Consider the following 26,141-nt stretch of genomic DNA (forward strand, 5'->3'; position numbering starts at 1 on the left):
GACAATTTTTATGGTGTTCACTGAGAAAGCACAGATTTGTTGAACTTCCTACCAATGTGGCTTTATGGAGGATGCTTTTGGGAGTGTTTAACATTAGAAGCCCCTGCTCTGGGTCCTGGTACTGCTGGGAAACTTCTTCAGGTTGAAATGTTTCACTATTTATTTAGTTTAATTCTGTAAATGTTTGGGGAAGAGGAGACAAGGAATGCAGGGATGGTTTTGGGGGGGCACATTATTTGCTTTACTCTCGGGGAAGAAACCTTCAGGTCAAACATCCAAAAAGTTGGGTAAGCGCCAAGTGAAAATTCATATTATTGTTGTTGTGCTGCTGTGGCAAAGGGAAAGGAGTCTCAGCTCAGGGGAACTGCAAAATGTGAAAGTTGGTAGAATTCAAAAAAGTTCATGTATTTGCTTTAGGAAAAAATTTTTTTTTTTTTTTCATTTAGCTGCATACTTCTGCCCACGACATCCAGGTAAATGCTCGCTTTGAGCTTGAAGATGGCAGAATCATGATCATCATCTTCTTATTCTGTTTCTTCTTCATCATCTTCGTAATCTTCATCTTTCTTCTTCGTCATCATCATAAACGTGTGGGACTGTGAACCTGCTTCATAAAAGCCACCTATAACACCATCCTCATGGACACCTATTCCCTGCACCCATGACAGGGTCTTGGCAGTGTTGTGAACACCAACAGAACATTTTAGGGGAAAAGTGTCCTTTTTTTTAAAGGTTCGCCTGTGTTACCAAAGCTGATGCTATTTCAGCGCAGCAGTTTCATGTGGCAGTGGGGCCAGGATGGTGTAGAGGACCCCACTGATGAGTTTCAGCCTAATTACTGAAAAGCTGGTTGAATGAAGAAGCCAGCCCAGGGGTGGGGTGAGCTCTAGGCTTTATCTGATGGTTGCTGCCTATCACTGATCTATCTGCCAGGTGTCGCACAGCAAAAGGAGAAGCGTGCAATCCCTTCCCTCTTGGAACGACTCACTTCTTCCCCACTGCTCTGCCATCCTGGACGGTTTCTGTTTAAATCAGGAGACCTGAGCTTTTATTTCAAGCTTTGTTACTAGTGGCAGCCTCATCTTAACAGGTCTATTTGCAGGAGGCATTGCTCTGAATGGGTGTTAGCCCAGTGTGCGATGCAGGACTGGAGTGTGGTACCCTGGTCGCCCAGAGCTGGAGCAACAAGCGTCCTCCATCGCTGCAGACTTTCTTCCCTCCCCCCCACCCCCCCTTCCCCAAGCCTTCAAGATGTGAGTTGAATAGAAAATTTGTTCCCCCTGTATATATATATATATATATATATATATATATATATATATATATATATATATTTAAAAAATTAAATTTTGATACAAAAAGTTCTCGAGCGCGATTGCTGTGAGAAACTAGAAAGCTACGTGTGGAAACTGAGTGATATTCTCGGGGTTTTGGCATTCTGCTTTTGTGTCTATTAATAATCCCCCGAAGTGAGTCATACGGAGATGCATTTATTCACTGAGTTGGAGAGAGCTGCTACCCAAAATAGCAGCTATGTAGTTTTTTATGATGCTGTAATGCCAGTGCAGCGAAGATTGACATCATTTAACAGAGATGCTCTCTGCCTGGCAAGCAGATAACCCATGTCAAGCCCAAAAATAAACGTGGAAAGCCACGTGCTCAGTTACATAAAACAGCCATGAGAGCCAACCCGTGTTGGAAATGCCTTTTTGCCCTTTCCTGCACATCTTTTGCCTTTTTTTGCCCTTATGCCTTTCTAAGCCTTCTTTACTAATTTTCTTAAACCAAAGTGTGAGGAGCATTGAGCCAGAGGAAGGATGGGGAAATGGCTTTTGCTGTGGAGGGGAGGATCACGCACATCTCTAATGATCAACATTTACTCTATTACCACCCTGCTGCCTATGAGCAGAAGAGGTCCGTAGAGAAATCCTAAAATGCATCAAATTCAGTACAACCAGCTCTGAATTGCTCATCATTTCTTCTTGCCCACGTTGCCGCTCTGCCTGCTCCGCGTGTCCCTGCACAAACCTCCAAGCATCCCCCTCAGCCGGGGCTCATGCCCAAAACCCGGTGACTCCTTCCCATCCCAGTGCTCACAGCCTGAAGTGCTGCGAAGGCGATGGCAGCACCCGGCGAAGAGCTTGAAGGCAGAGAAATACTTGGGTAGGGTGTTTTAAGGAACAGTGAAACTGGTTTTCTGTATTTCTTCTCATTCTCTGCCCTGCACTGCTGCCATCAGGTCTGTCCTGGTGTCGCAGCTGGTGGGGCACCCAAGCCGTCCTCATGTGGTCCCGGTGCTCCCTGAAAGCACGTGCGGTACCACTGAGTACTCTGCACTCTTTTTGGTGCAATTTTGGCTTAAATGCCTCTGCAATCAGACCAGCCCTGGTGTCATGCCATCATGCTGTGCCCTCCACCAAAGGATTAATAAAGATGAATTTGCCCACGCTGGGGTTTAACAGCTTGGGTGAACTTTCCCAGGCAAACGGTGTTTTATAGGACCATTCCAGCTGGAAACGTTTATTAACATTATCTTTTATGTAGCACTTAGGAAGAAAATGGGACTCCTGCCACAGGCAGCTTCAGGCTGATGTGAATGATGGGTCTTGGGATGAGCAGCAGCAGCGGCTGAATTTTTGTCAGAGCTGCTGAAGTCCTCCAGCTTCAGGTGACCTAACTGTGAAGTGGAAATGTGAAAATGGAGTAACGGCCCATCGATACAACTATTGGCGTAAAGTAATTATCAAAGATAGTTTTAATAGGAGGTGTGATGTACTGTTGCTGCTGTGTCTCCCTTACTCTGCACATCTGTGCAACAAGTGTTCCTGGAGAGAGGGACCTTCAGACCTGGAAATAAATAAATAAATATCCCTGATTTCTTCTTGGAAAATAAATATAAAGAGGGGCAGGGATGCAGGCACACCCTGGCTGTAATTTTGCATAACATTTTTGTTTTTTCAGAGACCATCTGCAATGGGAGGGCAACTTCTTGCTGTTTCAAACAGCATCTGGGCATCACAGCTGGCAAGGTGGTAGAGATGAACATGGAAAGAGAAAACCAGATCCTCTAAGGCCTATGGGAGGGTATTTCTAAGAGAGAACATTGGTTCCTCTGAGAGAGGGGTTTTTTTGTTTTGTTGTGGTTTATTTTGTAAAAAATAATGCTGTTTGCTGAGGGTTTGCTCCAAGAACTCACCAGCTACCCCAGTAGAGACGAGAGAGAGACTTTGCTGCTGCCCATGGCTCTGCTCCAACCTCCCGAGCCCCCATCCACCAGGCCCCAGCAGCAGGAAGGGCAACAGGTTAAACCCTCCTGTGCTGAATCTTGGGCTCTGGTTTCCCATGGTGAGGACTGGGGCTTTGCAGAATTGGTGCTTCTTTTAAGAAACTGCATCCCTCTGCCCGCATGGGCAGCACCATGGATGGCCCATGACCATAGGTCGGAGGCAGGCACTTGTAGAGGATGAACGTCTACCTGGTTTTTTGGTGTTAATTCGATGCTTGGTTAATGGTCAGATAGGGAAGAACAACATGAGCAAGCCAGAGAGGTAGGGATGAGGCATCTCTGCAGGAAAGGTATCAAAGGCATCCTGCGGACAGGAGGCCACAATGATTATGAAGAAAGGTGGGAAAACACAAAACAATGCAGCCACAAAGGGCTGCTCCATTGTGCTGGAGATGTTAGTCCTGAAAGGGTTGGCCTAAACCCCCCTGCCCCATCAAAATGAACTTTTGAGGATCTGTATTCTCACTGGAGGAATGGATTAAAAAACAAAAAATAAATGCCCAAGTCATAGAATAATAGAGGTTGAAATATTCCAATTAGATGAGGTTGCTGAGAGCTTTTCCAGTCTACTTTCAATTTTATACTGAGGTGTTCCAATTATATGTATCTCTGCGGTTGGCCACCCTCACTGTGAAAAGTTATCCCTTATTTCAGAATTTCCTGCATTGCAAGGGGTGTGTTGCTTTCACCTATTGCTGTGCACCTCTGCACCCTCCTGACAGGGAGGGTGCACAGCTGCTTAGCTGCCTGCACGCACCAGAGCTCACCACCAGCTTGCCTTCAACCTGCTCCTGCAAAGCTGCTTCCTTGCCCCGTGGTAGCCAGGACAGGTCTATGTGCTCCCAGATGCAGAACTCTTCGAGGTTCCCATCAGCGCCTTCTCCTGCCTTTCAAAGGCCCAGGATAGCACGCTGCTTGCTGGGGTACCGACAGCTTCTCCAGGGTGGTAGCTAGGAATTTCCCCTTATTAAAGGTAACTAAAGACATGGGACAGTATTGGTGCGACTACCAAAGGCCTTGCTAAAAATCAAGGCAAAGAGAGGTGGGCATGTCAGTTTAGCACAGCCTGACCAGAATATTTACATTTTATTAAATCTTTACAATCAGCAGTTATAATCAAGTACACAATTATGTACACAGATTATATACATTTTAGCCCAGACTTTTACATCACAGTACATTGTTGCCCTTAGAAATATTGTATACACTTATCACCAGACAGTAAAACCCAACAAAAGTGTTACAGCACCTGTTATTAGACATCTTTCATAAGAAAAATATACGGCTGTAAATTGGGCTGGCTAAAAAAAAAATTTTATAAAATCTGAACATACAATATTTCATTCACAGAATGGTTTATTTTCTATGTTCTGACTGATGCTTTTTGCATAAGATGTCCCATTTTTAACCTCTCAACATACACTTATTCATGGCTAATGCTAGGCCTTCAGGTATGCTGGCAGAAGGAGGAGAACCAAAGCTGGGCTCTTTTTGAAACTTCATTAACAAACAATAAATGTAAACAATTGAGAAGATTCCTCTAAGATCAAATGAGAAATTAATTGGCTGATCTGAATTATATGGCATGGAATAAGTGCTAGTTCCAGCTGTGATTCCCGAATTCTTCAGTGTTCAATACCATATAAGTAACTGTACAATACCATACAAAAAGAGGTGATTACTGATTAATGATGTACAAGCAATATTCCACATGGAGGGAGCAGACTTCTAAAAATTTGGGAAGAACACTTACTCCCCTCTCCAAAAGGTTTTGTTTTTTTGATGAATACATTCTTTTTGCTTTTTAAGATAACAGTGACAGAAAATTGAATTATTTTCATAATGATATGAAAAGGTTAACTAAAGCCTCTTTCCTCATAAGGAAATATAAAGTGAAAATAACCTGAATAAAACTGCCCCCCCACCCCAGTTTAGTCCTCTTTCCCAAAAGGTCAACCTTACCCTATTCAGTTCTGTAAACAAAGCTATAGCTCTCATGATGGTTTCAAAGGTAAAGTAGACCAAACTGAAACAAAAAAACCACAACCCAAAAGGAAGGAGGCAACCGTTATCTGAGGTAGGCCACCACCAAAATGATGCTTCAAATCCATACAGAGTTCTGGGATCATTCGAAATCCCTTAAAAGGAGAGCTAATGTCTGCTGCTTTAGCAATAGATGTGAAAAAAGCAGTTAAATAAAAATGAGCTGGTGGTGGCAAGGAAAGTTAATCTTTTAATAAAGTTTTATATCTACACCTACCTTTTCTGCAAGTAAAAAAAGAAAACCTTTAGTTACTATATTGACAGTCTTAACATAATAACCAGAGGGCCTCTATAGCTATAAAAATAATTCTATTTCCACCAAAAGAGCTAACAAGTATGAAGATGTACTCCTTGTTGAAGAGCACGGGAACAAAAATGCTCCTTTTGTGGCACTAAGCACTGACAGATCAAAGAAATTATCAGAGTGAAAACTTTTGATCTGCACCTGATGGTTTTGGATCCTGCAGCTGACTGCACTTGGCCATGTCACTTCGAGCCCAGGCGCTACCAGGGGAGCACAGCATCCCTCAGGTGCGGACGGGGGCTCCAAGTAACAACGGACACTTAAAAGGCTCCCACGATCAAATGCCTTCCATGAAGAAACTCACGTAACAAAAAACATAAATAAAAAATTTCTCAACTGAAAAACCCAGCTGCTTCCAGCCCTACTCATTCAGTCCAAACCTCCATACAGTTATTTGTGCAAAGGAATTATAACTACATTTAAAAGTTGATTTATTTAAAAGGACACTTACTCACTATTCCACTACCGCCTCATTTCCTCCTCAAAATTACCTCCTACTCTAGTGATTTAAAGTTATCATTCAGTTTATGGATAATATTCTGATTGACTGTCATGCTCTCAAAAGGTGCCTGTGCATTTTGATACTCTTGAAAGCAAGTGTCATTAAGTATACATGTATACAACATTTGCCTGGGATTTCTCCATTCATGCTGTACAGGAGTATACATAAATAAATACAGTATGGCTGTACTAATTAACAGTTGCATATTCAGCACGCATAATTTCACCAGCTAAATGAAAGGTGCAATTCAGATTGGGGTGCTTTTTTTTTTTTCCATTGTAAAGATGAATATAAACCTTCATTTTTAGCCTGGTGCAGCATATAGGCAGTGTTAACTTACTCTTTAATATAAAACAATTCTTTGAACCACAATTCACTAAAAGCAGTTTATATAAATCAAGTTAATTAGTTTTTGGCAGTTTCTTTGGACACAGTCAAAATGTCTCTCAGTTGTTTAAACATCCCCATTTTTATTTAAATAATGTTTTTCATAATAGGGATAACAAATTAGGACTCACACTTACCTGTAACAAACTCCCAAAGCCCAGAGTAACGTACCAGTCATCCTCACAGTTCACGCCACTATACTTAGAACTATGGACCCAACAGCCAAAATTGTTGCACTTCGCTACTGGAACTGGCCTCATTGCCTTAAGTATCACACGTATAGAAGTTGCATATAAAAAGAATGACAAAGTCACGCTGTTAGAAGTCCAACTTGTAGAAAAAGGAAGATTTTGTTATAGCTGATCTAGTTCTGTTTATTGTCCTTTCAGAGAATATTGCCAGTTTAAATTCCGTATCTCAGGGTAGATTGAGTTTTTCAACCTGGGAGGCCAAAGGAAATACCTATAACTCAACATCTGCCTTGTCCACTTTACCTTAACCTCAAGCATAACTTTCACAACACACCATGAACCTTTATCTGGTAGACCCCAAGGCTGTCTTAGTTTCCCTGATGGAACCTGCTTACAAAGTACACATTGCCTTTGGTTTATACAGTTTCTCTAGTTGAAAGCAGAGCAGAAGGGAAAACTTGCATGTCATCATGGTTGTTCTTCATGGTAACAAATGGAAGGAGTGATGAGCAACACTACTATGTCTCAGTAGTCAGGACAAAAATCACACTGATTCTAGCTGTGTCTTAAAGACACGACAATGGAAACAATTTCACCCGCTGCTATCAATGAAGGCTTTCAACTCAGTAGAGATCAGTGAAACTGCACCTTCACTCCAACCAGAACAGTGGCTGACCTACTGCCTTCAAGTGCTCTCATTGATAACCGTTACATGGTATGTTAACCCCACTGCGTTCAACTTTTGCTTTCCAGAGACCAAGGGAGTGTGACCTCCCGGAGCCTGGAACGCAGAAGTCAGGCTCGTTCCCTGAATGAGCCTCCTGGGTTACAGCACCATGCAGTGGAGCCAGACAAATGCTTCGATTGCACGTTCCCATTTTTAAACAGGAAAAATTGAAACAATACAAAGAGTGCGTGCTGGATTTCTATGGTAATTTCCAGGTGAAACCTGGTTGCTCATCACAATACTGAATATGTTTTCTAGTTCTCAGGTATCAGGGCCTCACTTCTACCCAAAGAGTTCTCCATTTGTTTACTAACAAATAAGTTATTATTACAAGTCATAGCTCATCCTTTTCCATCATTTCAAATGCTTCTATATCTTCATTCCAGTCTGCTAATATAGATTCCATAGGTTGGACTTTATTATCCCAGTTAACTTTGGAATTTGACTCTGTCTCGGTCTTTTGTTCCTGAGGCTGGTGATCCCCTTGCATACATGCTGGCTCCAGAGCACTAGCCTCATCGGTTCCAGGGACATAGGAATCCTGATTTGAAATGGAAACGCTGTCACTGTCTGTGTGAGCAGGAGATAAAGAATCAGGGTCAGTAACATCAGAGTTTTCTCCTTCTTCAGGCTCCTCATTGACCGCACCAACATCCCGAGATGCTAAAGTAGCTTCTTCTGAATTCTGTTTATGTGAATCGTTTTCAGATAATTTCTGGTCCATATTCTCCATTTCCAAGTCTTTGAGAGAGGAGAGAAAAAAAATGTTTTGGGGAAAAAAACCCAGAAAGGCAGCATTTTATTATGTATTTCAAAAGCAAGTCACTTCCCTTGGCCTTATTTCCTCAAGGAAGTGCAGACTTCCCACTGATATGATAATTTAATGTTATTAAGGAACATCTTTTACAGAGGGAGGGGAGGGAAGACATTTAAACACATTTTAAGTGAGGGCAAACAATATAGTGAGACTAGTCTTGGTTCCTCAAACTTGAATAGTGACTGTTGGGGTCAGTGCTAGTTGCCATCCTTCAGTCTTAAGCAAATACCCACTGCATGCACTGAACTTTAATACTGGATTTTAAAACACCCCCAGATCCAGCAGGATCCCACATCTAAGCAAGTGGGAGTTGGACAGTTTCATAAGTTTACTGAACTATGAATTAAGGAGAGCACCAAAGCCGAAGCCTCCCTTATCACATTCCCACTCAAAGCAATTAACATACATATCTCAAGTACTGATTTAGCTTTACAACAGCTGTCCAATTTAACCATGCAGATTTCTTTGGAGTTTGATGTTTACAGCTAGTATACAGGACACTAATATTTCAAGACTTCTAGGGAGTTTAACTGCATATGCTGTTTTTAACATGGGATACTTACTGCTATCAATAATGTAGTTTGGAATCATTTTACCTTTAAAGATTGTTGCTGGGATTCCAAACGGATGCACGAGGAGGGGGGAAGAAGCAGATAGGCATTACGAATTCTCAAATGCAGACCTATCTTTTGTGTTTAGTATTTTGTTAGAGCATCTTAACCATAGTTATACACAGGAGGAATTTGTAAGCAGCTATGAAGAAACAACACTGTAGCTTTCAGCATATCACCTTTGCAAATGTGCAGAAAATAAACACTGTCTCTGGTTTACTAGAGATACTTGTTCTTACATACTCTGCCTGGACAAAGCAGTGCTACGAGGAAGGCTTACAAAATGAAAACCTAGAATTTTCTGCCATATGCAAACATTTTAATTGGGAATGTATTAGCTTGCAATTTTCTTGTATTATACAAGAAAAACCACAAAACATCTGAGGTCAGCAGTCTTAGGTCTCATGATAACCACTTCTCCGTAGATAGGCAAAATAGTTCTAACAGTTGTCTCTCATTTTGGGTACAAGAATGTCACTGGGGAGCTTGATAAGAGAGGCATTTACAATGTAGGGCACTGAAAACACATACGCTATTCCTGACACTACTTCAAAGCAGATGACGACAAAAAGGGTTCAAAAGGAATCCAAAAGGCTGTATTTTCTCATTAGTCAAACTGAGATTTAACTTATGAACAGCATTTCTGGCTGTGAATGTTAACTTGGGGGAGGGGGAAGCGGATAATGACACATCTCAGATAATGGCTTTCTTACGGAAAAAAACTAATACCAGTGTCAAACAGAAAACTACAGCTACCAAATAACGCATTTGCACCTTTGGGTAACAATAGAAGTCACTATTGTACATTTCACATTGTGCCACGGCACAGATGGAAGCTGAATTTGTATAAATAACCTCTAATCTTACCTCTGTCTTTTGCTTTATCAGAAAGGAGCACCTCCACAGCCTCATACTCCCGAATTGCATCCAGTATAATGTTTCCTTCCTTGTTGAAGAGGAAGAGCATGGGAATTGTGATATCATCTGTACTCTTTCCATCACCAGCCATTTGGAAGAGAGGAGCTGTGTCGCTACTGCTTCCCTCATTGTCATCTAGCCAGATGCACACAAAAGGAAAAGCAAGCAAACCTCCTGTTAGACTACAACTCCGAACTTCAGCAGACTTTTTCAGCAGCTTTCTACTGCCCAGTCAGTTAAGAGGATCCCAGGCAGAAAATAGTAAGTCGGTTGTAAAAAGCAAAAAGCCAACTTGTGTACTTGTTTTCCTTAACATTTTTCATTTTTATCTCAAGTTTTCCTTAGCAGTTAGTAGATAGCACTATTGCAACACTCAGTGATCCTTAAAATAACAATTTTTAATCTGTAAAAACAGTGACAATCACCCATCCCAATTTGTTTAGCTACACTTTTTATGCAGAACCAGACAAAACCAAAACATTTCTTCATCTTCTGAAAGCACAATTTCTGTGTTGGAGTACTGTCATCTCAGAGAGTTTAACAGCTTCTTGTCAGCTCTCCAGTATCTTCAAATCTGTAAAATACAGGTTACATTTCCACAAATAGAGAACTTAAAATTTTGTTTACCAATAACAATGCCTCCTATTGCTCCAGCTTTTTGAATGTTCCGTGCCTTTTCAGCAAACATACACTGGCCTCTTTGCATCAGAGCAATTTTCTCTTTCACTGCCTCAGGATTAGTGATCTCTGAGCATCCATTATATGGCTTAATGGTTGCAACAAATCCTCTTCTCTGTTTGGAAAAACAAAAACAAACAGAAAGAGATAATTAGAGCACTAGGTTCAAGCTTACAAAAGATTCCTAAGCATTTTCGTTTCTTCAGTTAATCTAATGCATTTAGTGTTGTCTTCTGTCAGTGCAGGCAATCTTTACCCTAAAGCTGGAGTTCTAAGAAGCAAAGAATGACCGAGTGAAAACCTAATCCTCATATTCAGTGTATTTTGTCTATACCTGTGAACTCCTGTCTCTGGAAAATTTTCTTCTGTGAACTGCTAGTCTGGAATTCCTCTTTAGGGCTGCATCTCGCCCAAAGTCACTGGGTTTTCCTACTGCTTCCAATAGGGACCATTGCCTCTGTGATATTTTCTTCTTCCCTCTAGATACAGCCTTTTATAAAAGCTTGTGTAAAGAACAGCCTACTCTAAAAGGGCTTCTGCAAACTCATGACTGACACTGTAGGAAAACCTTCCCTTAAATTAACATCTCTTAAGATATGCACTACAGATGATATAAATTTGTTTCAAAAATACTATGTATGCATTTGAAATCCTAGATCATGACTGATGACTCAGAGGCAGAGCATGGGCCACAGACCAATAAGCCACTCATCTAAAAGACTGTCACTGCTCTCGTTCCGTCATTGCTGCGCCTTGTCATTCTAACCACTGTAATGAATTGATCACCCTCTATCTGGCCACCCTGAAATAGTACCAGTACTGTAAAATTTAGGCTTATGCAATAAGGAAAGTAAACAGAAAGCTAGGAACAGATCACAAATACATCTTACATACCCCTGCTTTGTGTTTGGATAAGTCCATCCCAAATTGTGCTGGTCCAGCAGTCAAGACCACCCTGCCAAAGAATGGATGGGAAACAATTTGAACAGCACGAGGAGGTAGCTGTTGCTCTTTCTGTTGCTGACTGGAGAGTTCAATCATTTCCTGCATGAACCGTAAGCCATCTTCAGCATCAAGTGAACTTGCTGCCTGAGTAGTAAAGAAACAATAAACAGTTTCTTCTTAAATGTTTGAGAAACTTAAAAAAAAAATTGAAGTTATGTTTGCTTGGACCACTACTAGAAAGATTTTAAAATACAGAGTGGATGCTCACTGGCACTTATTCATCATTTCAAATAAGGAAGCTAACTTTTTAGTGCCTCCACCACACAGAAGACTAAAAACAAACAAACATATAGACCTCCTAAACAAATGGAAGTATCTCACACTGAAAGCTAGTATTTTCAGATAAGATGCTATTAGCTACATCACTTTGACATGAACAGCCTCCATCTAATTTAATGGAAGATTAGTTAAAAGTGTTGCTGAGGCAAAATATTAACAAGCATCAGCCTGCTAAATAAAGTTGCATATCCAGCTCATGTGCCTCTCTTTCCACAGTTTGGCTGTCCCTCCTGAACCTCCAAGTGTCAAATATCATTGCTAGTAGGATTTTACTGAAAGTTTTCAAAAAAAGTACTGTCAGGTCTTACTTGCACTGCGTGCTGTACTAATTGTACTCTTCCATCTTTCAGATGAATTAAACTGACTCCCATCTTCTTCAGAATCTCCAAGTGTTCAGGATTACTAGCCATGAAATCTCTGGCTCTCAATGGTGGTTTTGGTCCACTTCCCAAACTCTCTTCTCTGCCAAAAGACATTAGAGATCAAAATTTTAAAAACCAGATTATTCTTGAAACATAACTCTCACGTTATTCCTACCACCACAACATTAGAATTCTTTGGGATAATGTGGAGTACAATCTTCACTAGAATGCAACTTCTCAGTCAAACTATCTTTTTTAAAAGTTGTCGATATTATCAATACTCTTCTAGTGCAAAAAAGCACAGGCAATGTTGATGATAAAACTACCATATGCTATCTCTCATTTCTAAACAGTCTGCATTACTGTAAGACTGACTAAAAACAGTTTTCCTCATATAATTGCTACTCAGTTTTACTCAGGAAGTGTAAATATCAAAGAGGTGGTCAGAAGGATAAACTTCCTCAGCTTTAACAGACTGTCCCAAACTCTTCAAAATAGGTGAAGTTATGTATGGTAGCATGATTTGCTTACTACAAAGAAGAGTTGCAGAACTGTTCAAGAGACTACAGAAATTAATTTTACAAATTGAAGAGACATATTTCCTGTAATACCTGGGCTACAATGCCCACTTGGAGTATGTGGCTCATTAAGCTCCTTTTGCTTTGAATGACTTGCTGATTCCTGCTGGAAATTAATTAAGTCTTGCTGATGATGCCAGAGAAAACATAACTGATTTTTTCCCCTAGCTAGGCTATCCATTCCAAAAGGACTACAAACTCAAACAGACAAAGCTCCAATATACCACGTATTTCTCTTTCCATGCATAACGGACCCTATTTCACTCACTCCTACACTAACAAAAGACATAAAATATTCGTCTTACACTCTAGAAATACCCCTAGGACAGCTCTTATCCACCACATTTTTCAAAGGTTCACGAATACTCTGAGCAAACATAGGGTCATTTGGGAAAAGAATCTGGGTGTTCGGACAGGTCCAGTCAAAATTGCTGTCATCCAGCTCTGTGTATTCTGTAGTCTAAAATGAAAGATACAGATCACCTATTAAAAATGCAGGTTACATTTTTATACAAAGAAAATCAACAGATAGACATACCCTTAAGGAATCTGAGTACTCAGGACATACAGCAGCTGAATGCATTAAGTGTCCTACAACCACAGTTCCCAGGAATGATGTGGCACATCATTCTTCTGTGCCACACCTTGCAATAATAAAGGGTAACCAGCGCACTACAACCCTTTTCTAGGGATAGATAAATACAACACCAGTTCTAATTTGTAACTTACCAAACTTGTATCCACAGTTTCTAGAAAATCTTTGCAAACACAGCTAATCCTCTACTGGCATACAGTACTCCTCAAGCCTACCCATGACATAGCTAGTGCCCCTGTACTTTTATGTGCCGGACAACTAAAGGAAGTAGTTACGATTTCATTTGATATTGCCTTTATGCTGAGTGGACCAGCTGCAGGCCTTAGGTAATTCTTGCTTCGTATTACTAAGAAAGATTCTCCTCCTCAGGAGCCAGACTTGCAAGTCTGAATGGGCAAGGATGAATCTATATATGATTCAAACAATCTCTATCTTCAGAAAAGAGAACAGAGTTAACAATTGCACAAATTGCTGTTTTGTAACATGTGAAACCACGCAGAACATGTACGGATATTTGGAGCCATATTTAGCCTGTTCTTAGTTTTGCAAATAACTCATTGGATAACTGTCAAGTTAATTTTCTCATCTATAAAAATTAATGTATTATTTATCTACTTAGAAAAAAACCTGTTTGCAACATATTAGCAAATTAAAAATCAAGTATTTAAAGGCTCCCTAAAAACCAAGACCTAAAAGGCTATTAGTTTACTGGAATAAACACTTTAAAGTACCTATGCTCTTAGTGTGACAAATAGTAGTCACCTCACTTAAGAAAGAAGGTCTTGCAAGCGCTATAGCAAGCATCAGCGTAGTAAGACACAACCTTTCATGTTTATGAGAATAAATACAAACAGGATGTTGGGTTGCTACTACCAGCTCTCTCTCAGACATTTTGGCTTACTAACACTGTGTTTATATTAAAAATAATTTACACATTACATTTTTCTTATAATTTTTTCCCCCATCAGATAAATTCCATAAAAAAGAGTGTTGTTTAAAAAAACAGTCTCCGTTTCCAAAACTCAAAGACAAAAGATGATAAATGCTGAAGGAAAGAACATTTCAGAGAGGGTGTAGGATCTCCACTGTCAAGCAACATGAAAAATCAACCCCCCCATTAAATGTATTACCAATGTTAGACATTAAGAGCAAGTCATTAAAAATTTTTCACTGTCTAATGCTCGAGTCCAAAAAACAGAGTGCCTTCTACTCAATTTCAAGATTTTTCCAGGACACATGGCTTGACATGCAACATGACTGTTTTCCTCTGATCCAGACATTATTGTAAAACACACAGTAAAGGGTAAAAATAGAGGCACACTAACATAAGGGAATTTATGTCCCTGATGCCCTAGACACCTCTCTATTGACATTCTCATGCATTTCTTTTGCTTGCCAGCAGTATTATTGCCTTAAAGATAAATTATGTCACCTTACTGAGTACAAAACCAAAAAAGAGATGAGTATTTATGGTGCTTCATGGCACAGTTGTATTACTATAGGTTATTTTGGAAGGTTAAGTAATTTATAAACCCATAAACGTTCTCACATTTACACAATAGATGCCTATTGCATGGACTAAAACAATTAAATATCCCAAAAGCTATAGCTGTATCTTGTCAAAGTAACTTTGTAGCAGTCTCAAAAAACCTTAGGCATGTTGTTGCAAATGTTTTAGGAAAAAATAATAGAAAATAAAGATGAAGATAAAAATATCATAGTGTGTTATTTTCAAATTTGTTTAGAGATGGGGAATTACTTTCTTTTTAAATATTGCTAATATTCCACAGCTTTTTTCTCAAGATTCAGTGGTGCAGAATCCAGTCAGGGAAACATTATTCATCCTCATGTGACTGACACTGTTAATATGATGAAATAGTTCATATTAAATGAAGTGTTAAAACTGGTGTACTTCTTCAAACTATGATTTTTCCTGATTTTTCTCCCATTTCCTCTCATAAAAAAAGGAACTGCTTCAAAGCACCCCTAAAACTGATTTAAATTTGAGCTGTTACTTACTGTATTTTTTTTAGAGATGGTTTGGTTTGTAGTGGAAAGCCAAAGTGGCAGTAGATGAGCTTCTGTAGTGAAGATATAATCTTCAATGTCGAAAATCATGTCTTCCTTATCAGCAAACAGCAGGTAAAGATATTTAAACATCTCAGCCAGAAAGAAAGAGTCCATTCTATGGAAAAAAAATGAATGTCCTTTAGAAAGATCCCTTTTTTTCTAAAACATCAGAAAAACACACACTCATATTGCTCCATCTCTGAAGAATTCATGACTATTATTGTTGAACTTAATTCCATTAGCGTTCCTTCCACTTGGAAGAAACTATGTTTGGAGGGAAATGATTCAGCATGTTCAGTACAAAACAGCATTATAGAAAAAACAAATAAACCTCTTTACAAACTTCCTGATTTGAAGTATATTTTGTTTTAAAGTAATTTATCTATTGCTCTGAGACAAAGGAAGAGTTATTAAACTAAAAATATTCTCACGTAACAAACTACAAAACTATTGAAATAGTTTATAGACTATGACAATCAGGTAATTTAAGACTTGGTTATCAAACTGAAGACAGCCAGCTACTCAAAAGTCAATTAATTCAATTACATAAACAGGGTAACTAGATTTTTTTCCCCTATAATCTTTTTATGAAAAAAATCACTGCAAAAACTTTTACCTGTCTTCGTGACTTCCTGTACGAACATCTTTCATTGCAGCAAACCCACAAGGTACTCTTGCATACTTGTTCAAGTTTTCAATGAGTGTTTTTCCTACTTCTAGATAGTAAGGGTCCCCAGTAGCCTATGAAAGAAAAACAAACAAACAAAACCCAAAACCAAACAGATAGGTGCATTTAGACTTACTGTACAATTAGCAGTTTCCATTTTCCTAATGCTAATTTACTGATTCCATACCTTCTCAGACACCAGTAAAGTCTGATTTATTAACAGTGCTAAACAGTCACTAGAGAAACTTCTGAGATACTACTGCATTACCTTTTACGGATATGCAGAAAAGCACATGGAAATACTTACAGAAACGCAAGACATTTAGGCACTGCTCTTCTCTGCAAGGTACAAGCGGCTTTTGCTTTTAGTCTCTAAGATCTCTTTAAGAGAGATCAGCAATACCGAAGTATCTTCAAAAATATGGGCCTTTGTCACTTCACAGTTTTCTTTCTAATTCAAGGCATATATAACAAAATTCCTAGAACAATTTTTGATAACCAATACTTTCATCTTGTTTATATACAGAACTGGCTCCAGTAAATAAAATAAGCTGGAGATACACTACTCATTCTATATTGAAATAAAACATGAACCAAATTCTAGGTGCTAGACAAAGTGACCAAAAGTCAGAGGAATTAAAGTGATCTTACCTTATACAAGAAGTAAGTGCTTTCGGCAAATTCAGGCCTTAAAGGATGCTGAGCCCAGTGAACTCTGAAGTCTGTTGTGAATGCCTGAGGAAGAAAAAGAACAGACAAAAATAAACGCAAGAATGAAAACCAAACACAGGTTTATTTTGAATCCTATGTTAAGTATATTACAACAGCTAAGTGTGTTAAGGAGGCAGCACACAGCCTCCAATTGCTCCCATCAGCACAAGCACACAGCTGCTGCTGCAATCCAACCAAAGTAGCCTGGTGAAGGGCCACTACATAGAGACGACCTGAGCTTTGACAAATACCGTTTTTGCAAACATACCTACCACCTGACAGTTCCAGTGCATTGAACTGTCATTTCAGACTGACAGATGGTAAGCAGCTGTTTCTAACATAAGTTACCTAAAAATTTCTTAGTCTATGTATTCACTTTTAATATGTGCTGGCAAAAGCCACTTCTGTGATGGCTTACATTCACTACTAGTTCATACTAGGGTTTAAGCTAAGTCTTTGCTAAAGGGGATGGCATATTGGCTTAAATACAACCAACTGATCTTTCAAAGTTTCCTTTGTAAGTCCAAAGCACTGAAAAAACAACCCCAAAAAACCCTAAGGAGCCAAACCATACCATTTTAAAAGCACTCAGAAAAAACATTCCAGTGCTTAGAGAGCATTCTTTGGTCGCAATTTCCACATTAGGTGAATGTGATGTTAATTAAAATGTTCTCTAACAGAAATAAGCTTACACCAGAGGAAAGCCAAAATTACAAACGGAGTCAGAAGCTCTCTCGTATATTCTGGGTCACCACAGAATAAAGACACATACTTCAGCAGGTAAACAAGCTTTTCTGTGCAGAATTAAGTTGCTCAAAGACTGCACTTGCAATATCTACAGATAAGTTCGTGTACCCACTTTCAAGGACATTATGCAAAATTTCAGAACATTCTCTCAGAACAATTCAGTCTTTAGTTTCCTTCCTTGGGTTAATAAAGATGACTGTGATCTTTAGCATTAATGCTATTACATTACTAAGCAGCTAGGACTATGTGTGCTTATACAAGTTTTGTATACTGAAATGAGTCAAGGTCAATTTTGAAAGGCTGAGATATAAAGTCTAAGCAATTAATAGCAGCAGCTTCCTATTTTATTAATTACAGCATAACTGAAGGAAAAATATTTCATATCCAAAACACAGTTGTCATACACGCAGAACTGTAAATCACATAAGAATGCTACGGAAACGAGCCTTTGGCTTTAATGACACATACACCTAACTATTTCTTCAAATGGATATCTGAGACTGCTCAAATTGAGGTAAGAATCAGCTTACACGATCAGAAAATTACTACCTTACCTCTGGAAGAAAGTTATGCTTTTTTATAACCTGATACAGCATCTCATGAGTTTCAATAGCAGGTCTAATATCGCCCTTCAACACCTAAAATTCAATAACAACATTAACACTAATTCACCTTGCATAGGAATGATATTCAAAGTTAGGTACACTCACTGTGTTCATGTAAAGCTACAGACCAATTTCTACATTTCCAGCAGATACATACTGTAAATATTACCCCCTTTCAGTGTAAGCCACAGATATTCCATCAGAGCTTTTTAAGCAAAATCAGTGAGCTCATTAAGACTACTGCCTATGTAGAAAAAGGATCTCTATCATTTACAGAGAACTGTGGTGGAAATGTGATTTAGTTTGTCTCAAAGACATAAATGGCACACAAACTAGAAAATTTGTCACCAGACTACTAAAAAGGCAGCTTAATTTGAGTGTTTTCATGACTAGGAATGAAGTAAGCAAATCATACAGAAATACTTTTCTTGATATTCAACATGGCCAGAAATGCACAATAACTTGCATCATAGGCATTGAAGTGACAGGAGGAGTGAGTACAGAAATCCTCATTCAGTATTTTTGAAAATCAAGTTACTAAGCTTGATTTGTCAATTATATATCCAGTCTATTTAATCATTTACTTGTTATTAAAATCATCTGCACACGGGTTTTAAACCTCACCTGCAATCCAGGGAAGAAAGCTAGCAAAGAATCCATCCACGTCCTAGCATTTAGCATGGGTTTATGAATATGAACATCAAGAAGAAGAGGTGGTTGGCTAATGTATCTCATTATGGCATCGTAGTGCTGACAAACATCAGAAAAATCATGAGTTTATATTATCAATACATTTTACAAAACAGATATAGATCATCAGATTATGGCATTTTATTTCAATAGAAGAACCAGTACTACACTCCCAATCATTATTACATTTGGCAATGCACAGTAGTTTTTAGTTTTGCAAACTAAAAAAGTGTAGTAAATACTGCAAAGCTCCACAGTATTACACATGCAATACACATCACCTTTTCCAAGTAATACACATACAAAAAAGTATATTCAGCAGCCATGTGATAAACAAGTAACTATCACAGTTAAGGCACATTTGTTTTGGCTGAATCTTTAAGCACATGCTAAACAAAGCTGAAATTGCTTTCTCTGAACAGGAGAACTCTAAAGCAAATACATCTCAGGTAAAGGGGAAAAGGAAGTATAAAAAAAAACAACACAGCAGCTGGACTTGATGGCTCAGACAAACTTTAAAACTTGTCAACTTGCTGACTTCCAATTCTATACTCCCCAAGATAGCTGCCTGCCTTATTTTCTGAAGCACAGAAGGTACAATCATGAGCACATGAGGCAAATCGATAGAGAACAGTTAATAGACATAATTAGGCAAAACATAATAATGGCAGCTGCAGGTTAGGAATATGAAATAATCAGTACACTTACAAAGTATTGCAACAGGCCTTTAGCTGCTGATTGATTCAAATTTTAATACTGCTTATGATATAAAATCATTTTATGATATAAAATGTTTTAATTGGATATTACTATTTTCAAAAGATAGAATGCTCTTATGAAAGAATAATGATGCTGACAAAGTTGCTTAGTAATCTTTATGAATTTAGTAATCTAAGTGTGTTTTTCACCTTGTAAGTATACTTAAATGTATACTGGGCCTTAGGATCTGCAGTGAATGCAAGATCCGCACTTTGATTTTCACATCTTTTTTGCTATCCAGGACAGAAATAAATTGTACCATGGCTTGTAACAAGAGGCCCTTATGTTGTTTCACAGAAATATTTGCAGTATTACACTCTCCAAGGTGATCTTGAAATACAGCTTCTCCTGTACTAGAAACATGGAAAAAGGTCCAGAAGATTCCAATTTTCATTGAACGGGGTTAAAATAGCTGGTCAGGTGACGGTTTAGCAAAAAATCATATTAAAAAGAGCTGGCACTAGATACATCAGAAGTCACAGAAATTCTGCTAAAGATCTCTTCATAGGCTTCCCAGGATAACAGCTGACTGACAATACAATTAGTCTTAAATTTGTCTTACAGAAGGCATAAACCTGAGCAAGGCGTTAACTTACTGTGTTAAATCTTTCCAGGAAACTGTCATCTCCCAGCAAGACATAGGCTTTTAATAAATATTCATAGTATGAATCTATTCCTGCTCCAACTCCACTATCTAGAAACAGCAGAAAATGAAAAGGTGGTTTTATTTTAAGTAGCTATATGGGTATTTTCACATGGTTTCAGTTTGATTTTAAAGGCTCTTTCAGTAAAAGGAAAAGGCTCCTATCACTAGAATTAAGGCACCAATGGATGTAGAGACACAGTACTGTACATGTATACTAAAGGTTTTGCAGTATCAACGCCCACAGTAATATGAATAGACATGCATTGAAGCCAGTTGTTTCACTTTTCTCATATGAAAATATTTCTACTGGCTGCCATATACAACCACAGTCCTATTTATATTTTTCCTATGTATTTATAGTAGAATCTCTGAAAATTTATCCAAAGGCATTCCCGTCTCAGTATTAAAGTGAATCAGAGAACACTTTCTTTGCAATGAATAAAACTAGTTTCTCTACCAAAACACCCTTTAAGAGCAAAGCCAGGCTTCATTGTAGCAGTTTTCTCCAGCACTGACATTATATAACTCCACTTGCCCAGCTATTAACATTTTTAAATAGTCTAGATAAATGTGTTGGGGGCAGCGGGGGCGGGGAGAAGCACATCAAGGTTTTTTTCTTGCCCAAAACCATTTGTGGTCACTGATTCCGAGTCAGAATACCACACACCTTTGCGGACCCAGTCTCCAGTGTGAATATTAATAGTAACGCCCACTAAATTGCTGCTGCGCTGCCTCTTTTCCCAAATAAAATCAAGCGCTTTCCGTGCATATTCCTGCAACAACAAAAAACACTCATTACAGGAAATTATAGAAAAACACAGATACTGTTATTCTTTTGTCTATTGAAATTAAGATGCCATGAAGTAATAAGATGTTTCATATCTAACAATTATGAAACTCAGTATTACATTACATACACTTAAATAGTAGGATGTTCAGTCCACATTTTATATAGTTATTCTGTTGCTGATTAGAAAGTATGGTGCTTGACTACACAACTATTTGCCTATACACTGTATGGTCTTAGGCAAGTCAAACATCCTTCTGCATGGGTTTCCTACTGTAAAATTGTGCATACAGACAGGATAGCGTAACCTAATTAAAAAAAATTTCAAGAAATATAATAGCCTTAGAATCAAAATCGCTCCGTCTTTTCAGACATCTCAATGTGGAACAGCAGCCTTTTCATCAGTACACAAGTTAAATACATTCTTTATATACACAAAAAGTAATATGAAGGTAACAACCTACCCAACAAAAATGGCTCTAAATTGCCAAACACATGCATGGGATTTTAGGGGGACAAGTTTTACCGAAACACTCAACACAAGCCCAGCTATGCTTCCACTCAGTTCCATGAAACTAAATTAAATACTAGGCCCATACTGAAAGATTTCCAAAAAATTCTAATCTGAAAAAAAGCATGCTTTTTTTTGGTATCATATCAAAGAAATACTCGCAGACATTTTCATTTAGCTTCCTGCTGACAATATACCCTTAGACAGGTCTTGCACAACTTCAGTGGGACTATACGAGTACGATTTTTTTCTTTCCTTTTTTTTAAGCTGCATTTTAAGGAACAAGTATCTCACTTTTCTTCTTTCTAGTCCTGACCCCTCTACCCAAAAACTATGCAAGTATTATCCTTTAGCTAGTCTTCAGTGTATTTATCTTGTTTACTTCTGTATGACTGTAACTACTTTCAAACAAAATTACTTCCTGTGTTTTTTAAACAGTCAAATTAATACTTTTAGAAAAAAGGCCCACAAACACAACAAATCTGAACACAGACAAACTTTTTGTGCAGAATAGCTAAGACATGCACCCATTTGATAAACTCAAAATTATTTTTCCAAAGTTACAGAAACGCAGCAGAACACTAATGAATACCTAATCCAAAAAAATAAGATATCATGGAAAGCAAACCTCAAATATAGATGTTCCTGTGAATCGGCTTAAAGCTGCAAACTCAAGGATCAAGGTACCTGCACAAGCTGTACAGGTATCAGTTTCTGTTCCTGTTCGTGCTTCTGGATGTCTTACACCGAACTTTAAGTTAACCTAGAGAAAAGTAGAGATTATCATCTTTATTTTTACTAGCTGAAAGAATTTACACTCCCATGATAGGTCTATAGAGCAACTACATAACCTATGCTTTTTCCAAAGGCAAGGGGGGGGGGAATCACCCACCCCCACCCCCTAGTTTTGCTCTGCTTTACCATATACTGCCAACTCAAACACGTACATAAAATTATCCAGAAGTACCCAAAATACTCAACCCTCCTTGGTTCACTGGACATTTGAATAAAAGATTACCACCCTGAAAATCTAATTCTAGCAATTTATTTACCAGCAAACCAGAAACTCAGAACATCACAAGAGCTCATAGAAATTAAGCTCTGTAAATATCTCACTACTCCTGACTCCAGAAAATACCTTGCTAGATGGACTCACTTTTGTTGCGGACACAACATGACTTTCTGCATTCTGGAGAGGGCCCTCTCAGCAGAATATTATCAAACCCTGAACATTTTGAATTAGACACTTTCACTAGAAAAATGCTGATTTACTAAGCCTAAATTTTTAATTTATGGGAAAGTTTCCAATCAAAGCCACATCTCACAAACTCAATAGATGATATGCACGGGAAAGTTTTCTGTATTCGAATATATGTGCCATGCTTTGTTTGAATTTGATGAGAGTTTTTACATTAAGTGAATATTTTTAGATTACAGCTACCTTCGCCCTCTTAAAAATGTGGATGTAGACCATGAAGGTTAATCAGTTTTGTGCTAAATTCACAAGCAAGTGCTTGCAAGTTGCTCTTTCTGTGCCTTAGTGAGAGATATGTACCAAAACAAAAATTACTCTCCTCAGCTATTTGGTGGTGCCTATAGTAGCAGGGAGCAAGAAATCAGTAGAGAGTGATTAGACAAGATTTCTGCAGTTACTATTTACCCACAACAATGTATACTAGAATTTTCAGAGCTGCAAATGTAGAAATTCAGAGAGACTAAAACCGTATTTTAAAATACTAGGTAGCATGTATTACAAATGAGCAATTTATCAGCTTTTGATTTTCTCTACACTTAATAAATATACAAGTGATTTTAGAAACTGAGATAAAAACAAAACAACAAAAAATTTGCTTACAGAAGTAATTCTGAATTGCAGAAACCAGGGAACTTACTCTTGGATAAGGGAGACCACTAGTGGTGTTAAAAGCAGGTAAAAGCTTGTAGCCTAGTTCCTTTGCCATGTGCAGAAGTTCACCATTGTACCACTGCATATATTCACCTTTTTCTTTCAGCATAATCGCCACTGAATGCCCACCTAGGAGACCTCTAAATGCAAGAAAAGTTATCCACATCTGAATAGGTATATTAATCTCAACAGCAATGCAGCAATTTCTACGATTTAAACAACTATGTAAGTAACTGTGCTATGTTCACATGGCCCTAATTTTCAGAAATGCTGAGCAGATGCAACTCCAATTACAGTCAAGGTGAGCTGTCAATATTTTGGAAGCAATTCTTATTGTTCAGGACTCAGTCCTAAAGTTGATGAATCAGTGATTCAACTATATCTAGTCAAGAATAACAACCAACATCTCTAAACCTGCCTATAATAGCTTAAAACTAACCTGCTCCGATCCTCCTTTGAGCAGCAAGTTGTACGAGAGACCTCCACAGGTCCCTTCCAACCTGAAATAATTATTACCCTAGGTATTGAAATATTCTATCTGTTAAATCAGGTATTGAACAGTGTAATCTGTAAGACTGTTTCCATTAAGAAAAAACACTGCTACCTCAGCATACACAATTTTTTTCAATCCAAAAAAGCTATGCCTGCAGCAGTTAGATGGGGGCCAACTTGATTCAGTACTACTGCATGGATTCCTGCCTAGCATTTTAAAACCTTTCTTAGGGCAGGTGTCAAGCTATGCTAACTGACAAAAGCACAACTGTTTTAAATGAGGTGAAATAGCACAGAAAGGTATGCCTTAAGGACATTTAGTCAAAACACAAAATTTTAAGAGTTTTGAAAACATAAAAGTTACTCACCCGAGGACTCTTATGTTGGTTTCAAAGACAGATACAACTATGTCGTTATCTAAATTAACATCCTTTATTACTTTTTTTACAGCCTCTTCAAACTCTTTGGTTTTATTTAACACCTGGAATACAAATGTAACCAGGTGTTTAGGTTCCAACATAGCTAATACAGTCACACTCAGGTGTGGAAGAACAAGTGCAATGAATTAAAACAGAAAGTATTTAATATGCCTTAGACCGATATTCTGCAGGGGCATACTCTGATACAGAGCAAACGGACATTAGTATTACTCTTTTTCTCATGAGATACACGAAAGAGAATAAAACCTGTACACAAAGAATAAAGTCACTGAGAATGTACCTAAACTATTACCCAGGGATTTATTTGTGTGTTCCTTCCCCTGCTCCCATGCCATGAATGTAATGCAACAGGACTCAATGGGCTGCAGGCTGTGCTGGTAGAGTGGGCAAAGACTGGCCTGCTCTGATGCCTCCAATTTCACAGAAGCCTCCCATCCACAGACTAAGGAGCCACATCCTAAGTTCGGTGAATTGTCCTAGCAGTCTTCCTCCTCCCAACAGTTTTCTCTTTGTGCCTGAAGAATAGCTAGGGCGCTTCCTACAGATTTTCTTTCACACTGACTTTTAGTTCAATCTATCTTTAAGAATCCTTGTGATTTATGCAATTCGTTATTGTAAGTGCCTTTAAATTCCACAAGTGTTAATCCTGATCCAAGACAAGAAAACAATAAATAAACCACAATAATCCATTTGAGTGTCTGGTAGAGACTGGGAGTTCCAGATTCCACATTTTCCATGTTTGTGGTCCCGATTCAAAAGAGCTAAGGGTCATCACACAGCACATCATAAAATCACAAAATCATAATAAAAGCACATCATGCGCTGTCAGAGACAGAGCATTATATGATTCACATACCAAATCAGTGCAGTAAGGATTTTCAAAACTTTTTAGATTTACCTGTAGATGTGAATGGCCAAAAATTCCTGATATCCAAACTCTATCTTATGATGACAAAATATGTCAAAGGGATTGAAATCTAACAAAAAGTAGTTTATTAATGATTGGAATCTTTTAATAAGAGATGGAACATAAGAAGTTTGGCAACATTTCCTGGCAAACATGTCCAGGGTTGCATTTTTTTAAACATATATTTAAGTGCACACAAATTAATCCATGAAATGTGTACATACAATTTAAAAAAATAAATAATTCAGTAGGTATTAAGAGGCATTCACCTATAAGTCAGCATGTTGCTTTAGACTGTAATGGGAAGCACACTCACGTACTTTTTTGTTAAGTTAGAGCCCAAGAAAAACAAGATAAGAAAGCATCAATGAAATGTGAATGAACTGTTCTACTTTTCTTTTTGCAACAAACTCCAAACACCACCATCGCACCACTTGAAACTCTTACAAGCAATAGCCACTTCAGATAGCCAGAGATCAAAGTTGAAGAAAAAATAGTATTTTTTAATGTATAATTTAACAAAATAGAAATCTAAAAATAAGTCTGAGCATCAAAAGACAATCTTTTTGTTTTATCAAAGTTTATCAATAGATTAAACTTACCACAAGAGTGTCCAAGGTATCAATCAAGGTCAGTGAAAATCTGTGAAACAAAATTTAAAACAGATTTACTATAGGCCTGTATGTGTAGAAATGAAATAATTTTTAATAGTAACCAATACCGTGGAAGAAACTAAATTCTCACAGAACACTAGCTGCTAAAAGTTAGTTGTACACAGTATGTTTAATATCAAAACACCCTACTAAGTTTCTTCCCTTTCTTAGCAACCAGAATAGGAGCTGACTGAAGCAAGCTATGATTATAAAGATACCTTTATTTACTGCAAAGCTTTCAAACTTCTTGTAAGGAAATTAAATTTT

General features: G+C 38.2%; 1 protein-coding gene across 1 annotated transcript in view; it reads right to left on the reverse strand.

Annotated features, from left to right (window-relative positions):
• Positions 1-4,343: 4,343 nt before the first annotated feature.
• EDEM3 (ER degradation enhancing alpha-mannosidase like protein 3) overlaps positions 4,344-26,141 on the reverse strand; it is a 31,390-nt gene continuing 9,592 nt past the window's right edge. Inside the window, exons 4-20 of the mRNA XM_072866905.1 lie at positions 25,824-25,863; positions 24,243-24,355; positions 23,369-23,522; positions 22,105-22,239; positions 20,846-20,951; positions 20,129-20,226; positions 18,708-18,833; positions 18,033-18,116; positions 16,672-16,755; positions 15,970-16,094; positions 15,303-15,468; positions 12,994-13,148; positions 12,057-12,210; positions 11,359-11,553; positions 10,414-10,579; positions 9,736-9,921; positions 4,344-8,181 (exon numbers count right to left, since the gene is read on the reverse strand). Of these exons, the coding sequence (XP_072723006.1) occupies positions 7,775-8,181; positions 9,736-9,921; positions 10,414-10,579; positions 11,359-11,553; positions 12,057-12,210; positions 12,994-13,148; positions 15,303-15,468; positions 15,970-16,094; positions 16,672-16,755; positions 18,033-18,116; positions 18,708-18,833; positions 20,129-20,226; positions 20,846-20,951; positions 22,105-22,239; positions 23,369-23,522; positions 24,243-24,355; positions 25,824-25,863 (2,494 nt within the window). The 3' untranslated portion in view covers positions 4,344-7,774. The remainder of the gene's footprint in view (positions 8,182-9,735; positions 9,922-10,413; positions 10,580-11,358; positions 11,554-12,056; positions 12,211-12,993; positions 13,149-15,302; positions 15,469-15,969; positions 16,095-16,671; positions 16,756-18,032; positions 18,117-18,707; positions 18,834-20,128; positions 20,227-20,845; positions 20,952-22,104; positions 22,240-23,368; positions 23,523-24,242; positions 24,356-25,823; positions 25,864-26,141) is intronic.

This window comes from Ciconia boyciana, chromosome 7 (assembly GCF_034638445.1).
Source record: "Ciconia boyciana chromosome 7, ASM3463844v1, whole genome shotgun sequence".
NCBI lineage: Eukaryota > Metazoa > Chordata > Aves > Ciconiiformes > Ciconiidae > Ciconia > Ciconia boyciana.